Here is a 10,690-nt window from a genome sequence, read left to right on the forward strand (position 1 = left end):
GTCTCTGGGCTACAAAAAAGACATAGCAACTCTAGACGAAGTACAGAGGCTGATTCCAGGAATGCATTGAGTGACTTATGACAAAACCTTTTTAGTTTAAGCAAAAGGAAATTAAGACATGACACAATTGAGGTGTTTAAAATTATTGAGTGTCGTCTTCTTCTATTTTCGGCTGCTCCCGTTAGGGGTTGCCACAGCGGATCATCATCTTCCATATCTTTCTGTCCTCTGCATCTTGTTCTGTTACACCCATCACTTGCATGTCCTCTCTCACCACATCCATAAACCTTTGCTTAGGCCTTCCTCTTTTCTTCTTCCCTGGCAGCTCTATCCTATTCTCCCAATATACCCAGCATCTCTCATCTGCACATGTCCAAACCAACGCAATCTCGTCTCTCTGACTTTGTCTCCCAACCGTCCAACTTGAGCTGACCCTCTAATGTACTCATTTCTAATCCTATCCATCCTCGTCACACCCAGTGCAAATCTTAGCATCTTTAACTCTACTACCTCCAGCTCTGTCTCCTGCTTTCTGGTCAGTGCCACCATCTCCAACCCATATAACATAGCTGGTCTCACTATCGTCCTGTAGACCTTCCCTTTCATTCTTGCTGATAACGGTCTATCACAAATCATTCCTGACACTCTTCTCCACCCATTCCACCCTGCCTGCAGTCTATTTTTCACCTCTCTTCCACAATCCCCATTACTCTGTACTGTTGATCCCAAGTATTTAAACTCATCGAACTTTGCCAACTCTACTCCCTGCATCCTCACCATTCCACTGACATCCCTCTCATTTACACACATACTGTATATACAGTCTTGTTCCTACTGACCTTCATTCCTCTCCTCTCTAGAGCATATCTCTACCTCTCCAGGGTCTCCTCAACATGCTCCCTACTATTGCTACAGATCACAATGTCATCAGCAAACATAGTCCATGGGGACTCCTGTCTTATCTCATCTGTCAACTGTCCATCACCACTGCAAATAACAAAGGGCTCAGACCCGATCCCTGATGTAATCCCACCTCCATACTGAATGCATCTGTCACTCCTACTGCAGACCTCACCACTGTCACATTTCCTTTAAATATATCCTGTACAACTACTGACTTCTTCATACAATACCACAACTCCTCTCGAGGCACCCTATCATATGCTTTCTCCAGGTCCACAAAGACACAATGCAACTCCTTCTGGCCTTCTCTAAACTTCTCTATCAACATCCTCAGAGCAAACATTGCATCTGTGGTGCTCTTTCTTGGCATGAAACCACACTGCTGCTCACTAATCATCACCTCACTTCATAACCTAGCTTCCACTACTCTTTCCCACAACTTCATGCTGTGGCTCATCAATTTTATTCCCCTGTAGTTACTGCAGTCCTGCATATCCCCCTTATTCTTAAATATCGGCACCAGTACACTTCTTCTCCACTCCTCAGGCATTCTCTCACTTTCCAAGATTCCATTAAACAATCTGGTTAAAAACTCCACTGCCATCTCTCCTAAACACCTCCATGCTTTCATAGGTATGTCATCTGGACCAATGGCCTTTGCATTTTTCATCCTCTTCATAGCTGTCCTTACTTCCTCCTTGCTAGTCCGTTGCACTTCCTGATTCACTATCTCCACATCATCCAACTTCTCTCTCTTGTTCTCTTCATTCATCAGCCTCTCAAAGTACTCTTTCCATCTGTTCAACACACTCTCCTTGCATGTAAGTACGTTTCCATCTTTATCCTTTATTACCCTAACCTGCTGCACATCTTTCCCAGCTCGGTCCCTCTGCCTAGGCAATCGGTACAGGTCCTTTTCTCCCTCCTTAGTGTCCAACCTCTCATACAACTCATCATAAGCCTTTTCTTTAGCCTTCGCCACCTCTCTCTTCACCTTGCGCCTCATCTGCTTGTACTCTTGTCTACTTTCTGCATCTCTCTGACTATCCCACTTCTTCTTTGCCATCCTCTTCCTCTGTAAACTCTCCTGTATTTCCTCATTCCACAACCAGGTTTCCTTTACCTCCTTCCTCTTTCCAGATGTCACACCAAGCACCCTTCTTGCTGTCACCCTTACTACATCTGCTGTAGTTTCCCATCTGTCTAGTAACTCTTCACTGCCACCCAGTGCCTGTCTCACCTCCTCCCTAAACTCAACCTTGCAGTCTTCCTTTTTCAACTTCCACCATTTGATCCTTGGCTCTGCCCTCACTCTCTTCCTCTTCTTGATCTCCAACGTCATCCTACAGACCACCATCCTGTGCTGCTTAACTACACTTTCCCCTGCCACCACTTTGTAGTCTTCAGTCTCCTTCAGATCAACTCCTCTGCATAGGATGTAATCTACCTGTGTGCATCTTCCTCCACTCTTGTACGTAACCCTATGTTCCTCCCTCCTCTTAAAATACATATTCACCACAGCCATGTCCATCCTTTTGGACCATTCCACTATCCTTTGACCTTCTTCATTCCTCTCCTTGACACCATACCTACCCATGACCTCCTCGTCTCCTCTGTTCCCTTCACCAACATGCCCATTGAAATCCGCTCCAATCACCACTTTTTGTCCCTTGGATACACTGTTCATCACTTCATCCAACTCACTCCAAAAATCTTTCTCACCCATTGCACACCCAACTTGCGGTGCATATGCACTAACAACATTCACCATCACACCTCCAATTTTCAGCTTCATAATCATTACTCTGCCTGACACTCATTTAACCTCCAAAACACTCTTGACATACTGTTCCTTCAGAATAACTCCTACCCTATTTCTCCTGCCATCCACATCATGATAGAACAATTTGAATCCACCTCCAATCCACCTGGCCTTACTCCCCTTCCATTTAGTCTCTTGCACACACAATATATCACCCTTTCTTCTCTCCATCATATATGCTAACTCTATCCCCTTACCAGTCATACTGCCAACATTCAAAGTTCCTACCCTCAGTTCTACTCTCTTTACTTTCCTCCTCTGCTCCTGCCTCCGGACAGGTCTCCCCCCCTTTTCTTCTTCGGCCAACAGTAGCCCAATTTTCGGAGGCACCATGTTGGCCAACAGTACTGGTGGTGGTCGTTGTTAACCCGGGACTCAACCAATCTAGTATGGAAATTTGTATTGTTGTCCACATATTGATTTGGCAAAATTTTACACCGGATGCCCTTCCTGAGGTAACCCTCCCCATTTATCTGGGCTTGGGACCGGTGCGAAGAAACCAATGGTTTGTGCATCTCCTGTGGCTGGATTGTTTAAAATTTTTGAGTGTAATTAGTACAATAGATTGAGGCTGTTACTTTAAAATGAGCTCAACAAGAACATAAAAACACAGTTGGAAATTTGTTAAGGGTAAATTTCACACAAACATTAGGATGTTTTTCTTCATACAAAGAACCATAGATACTAGGAATAAGTTACCAAGTAGTTGGTAGGCATTAGGACTTCAGGGACGTTCAAAACCTGACTTGATGTTATTTTGAAGGAAGTAAGTGGATAGGATTGGCGAGCTTTTTTGGGCTGAATGGCCTGTTCTCAACAAGTTTTTCTATAATCTTCTTATAAAACGCAGCAATGTATTCAGTTCAGGCAGTGTGATGAAATCACAGACAATGAATTTTAAACCCCTAAAGTTTATTAGCTCACTTCCTATCTCTGACTCGTTGCGTGACAATCAGTCACTTTAACCTTCCTGGGCTTTTATTTTATATCAGAATTACAGATTTGAATAATGCCTATTAATCAAAAAGCCAATTTAAAATAAAAAAATGCAAGCTATAAAAGCAATTAGACTTATTTAGTATCTCCTAGTAGAGCACTCCTTAAGAAGGTGCTTTACAAAGCATCTAAATGTGCAATTGAAATTTATTACTACTGTAATAATGGGTTGTAGTGCTTTTGACAAGTGAATCCGTCATGGGTTCTATTATTACAAAAAGAGTAATCTGGAAATGAAAAATTTGAGATTACAATGAGTCAAGCATTAATAAAAACAAGAGAGCTGCATATTCTCCTGGCAAACTATCACCCCCTTTTAAAAACATTTAAGAAAAATGAAATAAATGAAACCTGGAGTTTTCTCATACCTCTCCATCCATCCATCAGACCGCCCACTTTGCAAATTTGCTTTTATTTCATAACAGTCACTCATGTGTCTGAGGCAAACTCCTACAGCACTGACTTTGAAACCAAGTGCCCTTGGATAGACAACCATTCATCACCTAGCATTATGAGTTACATTTCTTTTCTGTAATGGAGGGAAAGTTATTAAGAGACAAAGTGAGTAAAAGTGAGACAGCAAACTGCATGTTGCCAGTGTGTGTAGATGCTTGATCATTATTAGTTTGTTTAATTTTACAAAATTGAGTTTTCCTATCACAGTGACGTTTTAGAAGCATGAATTTATCTGAGAAAAAGTCATTAATATACAGCCATCTTTATCAGTGTATGATTTTTTGATTGATTAATAATCAATAAGACACCCACCCCAGGACAGCAAATTAATGCAGGTATAGGATCTCTGTTTCACATACCCCAGGACACCAGAAGTATGAAGAGATCTGCACAATTTACGAAAAAGGTTCATAAATCAGAGAAAGTCTACATTACCTTTTCACATTAGCCCTGACATGCTTGTTGAAATAAGCAAATTAATACAATTTATTTATAACATAAGGATAATAGAAGATAGATACTGTATATGCAAATATATAGATATATATGGACAAAAGACACAAAGAACACAAAACATAAAATTATGAAAGCTTAGTCTAACCTTTTCTCTCCTGTAGAAAAATCCACTTAACTTATCAGTTCCATCTCTTGGCTTAGATAGAACTTTCCTCATGTATAGTAAAGGAAACACAAATTAACGCATCCTGAATTTTCAAGTCATGTGGTTAAAATGGATAAGTTCTCTGGTTGTTTGTGACCTTTTTATTGCCGGCAAGTGGCGTTCATTTGCTCACAGCAGCTATCATTTGTGCTGTCTCAGGGGCCAATCCCCACCACATGGAGTTCTCTCTCTCAGTGTGCGAGTGTGTGCGTGAACCAAACCCCCTCTCCAATACCAATATGAGGCTGCCCCTGTATGTCATTTTGTCTACCATTGCATTGGGCTATATTTTTCAGAAAATTTGCTGTTTTTAAGCCGTCCTTGAACTATACGTTTTTAGTAACCTGGCAATCCTGCGCGCATGTGTGACTGTATACTGTATGTGTGCATACAGTAGATATGCAAGGGCCGATCATGCTGATTTGCGCTCTCAACCTGATAACGGGTATGCTAAAGTGCTGATTTTAAAAGTGGTCAAAAATGAGCTCTTGTGTACTAACATGTGTGAATTACAAGAATAATAGTAAATCTCCAGAGAAGAATGTTTAATGAGTGTTACAAATTTAATAGTAATAGAAGACTTGATCTTGCAGTTTTCTGAAATGCTAGAGCCACCATATCTGGCACCAGCAACTATATCACATTCACAGTCACTTAGGTCATGAATTTTGCCATTCTAATATTTGGTTTACATCTGCATTGCTATTTTTACTGGCAGCCACATGCTTGGCTAAGTCTAATAAAGGGTATCTATAAGAATATTGTATTACATTTTAAAGAATCTATCTAATGACTATATTCAGAGCAAGGATAGGGAAGTGTTAATGAGAAATATGTAAAAACTTCAATGAGACAATGATGGGGCCAGAATTCAAATCAAGGAGTCTGTAGCTCTGATACAGCAATTTCAGCTTATCTTTGTGGTAAATAGGATCTTTAAAATTCTTTTGTCTTGCACACTTGTATGCATTATCAGACTCAAAAAGATGATTCTTGTTTAGAAATGGCAATTAAAGATGTTAAATACAAGTATTCTGATACCTTAAATTGTTCTTTTTATTAAAGAAAGAACTTCCTTTGGTTTTCTGTTCTGTTTCTGTCAAGGTTGCTCGTCTCCATTTCAAATTCTTTGTGAAGAGAGCTTTGCAGATCAGAGATGAGGAATCCTGGCTTCATTCATTCAGAGAAACAGAGATGATGACAGAGCTCTTTATGAGAGGGAAGAGGAAAAGGGAAGAAACGGCTTCATATGGACTCCTTTTTTTTTTTTTTACATCTAAGCATGTGTGGATAATTAAAAAAACTCAATTTCTATTTTTTATTTGCATTTTCTATTTTCAAATGACTTGCTGTGTGAAATATGAGCCACCAACTGCTTCACACAATACTGTACTCCAGTAGTGTAAAACGTTTAATGTTCCAATAATCTCTGGTCAATGTATCCCTTTGTTTTCCTTCTTCTTTCCTTTACCAATAATTAAGATTTCAACTTCAAACATAAGTGTTCAAAATACATTTCTTAGGATGAGCATTGCTCTGTAGTAGAATAATATACTATAAAATAATTCACATTTTAAAGGAGTATATTGCAAAATGCCTCCAGTAAGCCTGACAGACTATTCATAAATGTTGTGTAAAACATATTTGGACTATTAGACACTTTTTCTAAGTGTGTCAGAAATATAATCCACTATATCATAAAACACTAAGGTCTGTGTGCGTGTGTGTGAGGTCCCTTAGAGTTATGTGATTGCACTCCTTATTGAATGCAGCTCAGACATTTGTTTGCCATTAAGAACTCCACACAACTTGGTTGCTGGGAGCCATGCAGCCTTTGCTTTTTAAGATCAAACCCCTGTGGTAATGTTATCATTAATTGATTGTGATTCAATTTGTTTCTTTTTTGAATGCATGTACAGTATTTCTTGATTACTTTGATTTAATAAAACATTGTTTATTTTATTATATAATTTTTCTAATAAGGCCCTTTCTTATTGTAAGTCTGATTTATTTTATTCTTTAAAACAGTTGTCCTGGTTAGTCACTTTCTCTTTTGGAAAATATGAAACACATTCTGGTAACTCTCATACTAACATGGTGTTTTCTGGGCCTTTTGAAACAACCTATCAATAATATTTTTATTGATTTTGTTAACAGATGCATAAAATCAAGTACACAGCCATGCAGCCTCCATGGACAAGCATTAGCAGTAGAAGGAGTCTTGCTGAAGAGCTCAGCAAATTTAAACATGCCACTGCCATAGCATGTCACCTTTGGCTATTGGCAGTATATAAAATGTGTGCTATGCTAGAACTGCCCCAGTAAACCGTAAGTGCTATTATTGTGAAGTGAAAGCATCTAGAGCAACGACAACTCAGTCACAAAGTAGAAGACCACGGAAACTCACAGAGTGGGGGCATCAAGTGCTGAAGTGCAAAGCATGCAAAAATCACCTATCCTGTGCAGCAACTACCACTGGAAGCAACATCAGCACAAGAGCAGTGCCTTGAGAGCTTCATGGAATGGGTTTCTATGGTCGACCAACATCACCTAAGATCACTATGCATGGTGCCAAGCTTCAGGTGGTGTGGTGTAAAGTGGAGGTTGTTATTACAGCAAAGAGGGGACAACTTTATATTATTGTGCATGCATCTGGAATAGGATGAACAAGCTCATATAGGTGTGATGGTCAGGTGTCCACAAACGTTTGGCAATTAACTGTATATTGTAATGGATAATGTGGATGGACTGGCATCCCAGCTGGGAGGCTATGATAATGGATGATCAGAGAAAATGGATCGACATCCATGATGGCTGGTCTTTCCTTTCCCAGACTAGATTATGGTACAATGGAAGGAAAAGGGAGACTGTCTCCCAGGGCTACACGTTCCCACAGTATCCCTCTGACATAGTTTCCATTTGGACACCCGCAGGTCTACATGTGAGCTGTAGTTTTAGAGGATAGCCCTGTTGGGGTCCTTGGGACTACTAGGGGTGAGCTGCTAGGAGGAGACTCGCTTTTCAGATGGAAGTACTAAATAACTCGGAAGTGCTTCCAGGTGGCAATGTTGTGACATTGGAAGTACTCTCGGGTCCAAATTGAAAAGGAACTGCTTCACCTTACCATGTGGAGTTGGGGTTGTGAGAGGACAACACTCACCTGGGTGGACTGAAGGAGGAGTGTGATTGCCTAGGTGCCTACAGCCCTGGGCCTCTTCCAATTTCCAGGATACTGATAGTCATAACCGAGGATGGACTAGGATGAATAAGGACATAAACAAGTCTGGTGTAAAAGTGCACAGTGCATTTATTCAGGCTTCAGACCAGTGTTGAAAAAATGAAGTGCAACCATATTCAATAAAAACAGTTTGTTGTGGAAGTTAAAAATTAATAAATACATTTCGATAAATACATTAAAATCAAGAATTAAAAGCAGAGTCAGAACCAGCTTTCTTCCTTCTTTAGTTCATCCCCTTGCCTATCATCTCCCTCGCACACCCTTTGAGTGTTCAAGGGCTGAAGCCTATGGCAGGCCGTTTTAACATTTAATCTGTTTTACATGATATCAGCAGTTACAGTGCTGAATCGTTGCTTTCAAATTTGATATCAAGTTGCTGAAATTTGATATCAACTTTTTAAAATTTGATATCACACTTTTGAAACTTAATTTCAAAAAAGAGAGCTTAAATGCTTTAACATTTAATCCATTTGTCTTTTTATGAAATTTGATATCGAGCATTTGAAATTTGATCCATTTTTAAAAACCTGATATCAAATTTCCAAAGCGTGATAACAAATTTCAAAAGTTCAATATCAAATTTCAAAAGTGTGATATCAAATTTCAAAAGGTCGATATCAAATTTTAAAAGCGTGACATCAAATTTCAAAAGTGCGATATCAAATTTAAAAAATATGATATCAATTTTCAAAAGCACAATATCACATTTTAAAATGTTGATATCAAATTTCAAAAGCTTGATATCGAATTTTAAAAGCGTGATATCAAATTTTATAAGTCCGATATCAAATTTCAAACTCATGATATCAAAGTTTTGAAAGCACATATCAAATTAAACAGATTAAATGTTAAGCCACCTACCAGCACTGGGACACTCAGAGCCCTGGTCCCTAATCCTATTGCCATACTTTGGCAGTCAAAGGTCAACCCTGGGAGCACTTGACCGCTCTTGCTTCCAAAGCTCAACTGGAGTGACCTACCCTTTTAAGCACTGTTCCTCACTATCTTTTTTTGACAATCCCAACTGCCTCGACTTCTCTCTTCACTTTACCCGATTCTGCTCCTTTCTCTCTCTCTCTTCATCACTCATTTGACACATTATTTCATTTTCAATCTCCATCTATCATTCCCATCCTTAGATCTTTATATTCTCTGTGAGTACAGATTCTTTTCTTAATGACTCACAGAGTCCCGTGATCATGATTGCATGTGAAAAAGGAATCAGTCAATATCCCAACTAAAGACTGTAATGCTGCACAGCTACTCTGCATGCTGGAAGCTGAAATTCACAATGATCGACCCATAGTGTTTATAAAACCTTGCACAGCTATAAAACCCTGTACCAGAAGAAGAAAATTGGAAAGAGTGTCATTGTGCTTGTGCTGGTGTGAAAAGAATATACTTTTGAAAAGTGCTTAGAGCTGTCTTAAAGGTATTGGGGCCTAATAAAATAATCTTTGACCTGAATTTGTGTTGTTCTCAGAATAAACTTTATATTTTCAGACACTGACACTAAATATTCTGAAATGACTTTATATAATCAGATTCTATATATTGTAAAGGGACTTATGGATGACCTGGCCAGGATGGCAGGTGGTACCTTTCCCAGCCGGGATACCAATACAGTGGGTAAACAGTGAAGGACTGCCTTTTGGAGTAATATGTTCTACCTGTATGCTGGGTGGCAGCATCCTGCTGGTGCTGTTCCATTCAGGATTCCTGAAGGGCTGCATAAAACCTCTGTGTTTGCCGGTTATTGTTCTTGGAGGGTAGTTTTTCTTCCTTTATCTGTCTGACACAGACTTCGGGTCACGATCAGAATTTTGGAATGACAGTAAACTATTTTCAAGCATTCTATGATCTGCTTCTCACAACTGAGGGCATCATGGCGGATGTTAGCCGACTTGCTGACCAACCACAAGCGTTACCTGGTAGGTAACCACCCATACAATCAGCTTGTGATTCAGACTACGAATGCCGTGAATGTAATTACCCCGATCTACATGCTGTCAAATAAATGAACCACACGCCGTGGCGCAACGTTAGGGGCTTCGCCTCTAGCGCTGACGTCCGAGGTTCGGTTCCCGAGAGGGAGTGCAGTAGAGTGTGTATGCCTGATGAGCCCAGAATTAGGGCGAAACACGTGTCGTGTACTCTTTGCATTATTTGACAGTAAACTATTTTCAACCATATATATATATATATACACAAATATATATATATATATATATATATATATACAGTAATCCCTCCTCTATTGCGGGGGTTGCGTTCCAGAGCCACCCGCGGAATAAGAAAATCCGCGAAGTAGAAACCATATGTTTATATGCTTATTTTTATATTGTCATGCTTGGGTCACAGATTTGCGCAGAAACACAGGAGGTTGTAGAGAGACAGGAACGTTATTCAAACACTGCAAACAAACATTTGTCTCTTTTTCAAAAGTTTAAACTGTGCTCCATGACAAGACAGAAATGACAGTTCTGTCTCACAATTAAAAGAATGCAAACATATCTTCCTCTTCAAAGGAGTGCGCATCAGGAGCACAGGCTGTCAGAAACAGAGAGGAAAGCAAACAAATCAATAGGGCTGTTTGGCTTTTAAGTATGCAAAG

At 39.7% G+C, this 10,690-nt stretch overlaps 1 protein-coding gene across 2 annotated transcripts in view; it reads left to right on the forward strand.

Moving 5' to 3' along the window:
- Nucleotides 1-6,808, forward strand: part of LOC114658587 (docking protein 5-like) — a 96,877-nt gene extending 90,069 nt beyond the window's left edge. The window contains exon 7 of one of the 2 annotated variants that reach the window (XM_051933109.1): nucleotides 5,943-6,808. In XM_051933109.1, coding sequence (XP_051789069.1) covers nucleotides 5,943-6,239 — 297 coding nt within the window. In that variant the 3' untranslated portion in view covers nucleotides 6,240-6,808. The remainder of the gene's footprint in view (nucleotides 1-5,942) is intronic. The other variant, XM_028810611.2, reaches the window with a different exon arrangement.
- Nucleotides 6,809-10,690: the final 3,882 nt, after the last annotated feature.

Source organism: Erpetoichthys calabaricus, chromosome 10 (genome assembly GCF_900747795.2).
Source record: "Erpetoichthys calabaricus chromosome 10, fErpCal1.3, whole genome shotgun sequence".
Lineage (NCBI taxonomy): Eukaryota > Metazoa > Chordata > Cladistia > Polypteriformes > Polypteridae > Erpetoichthys > Erpetoichthys calabaricus.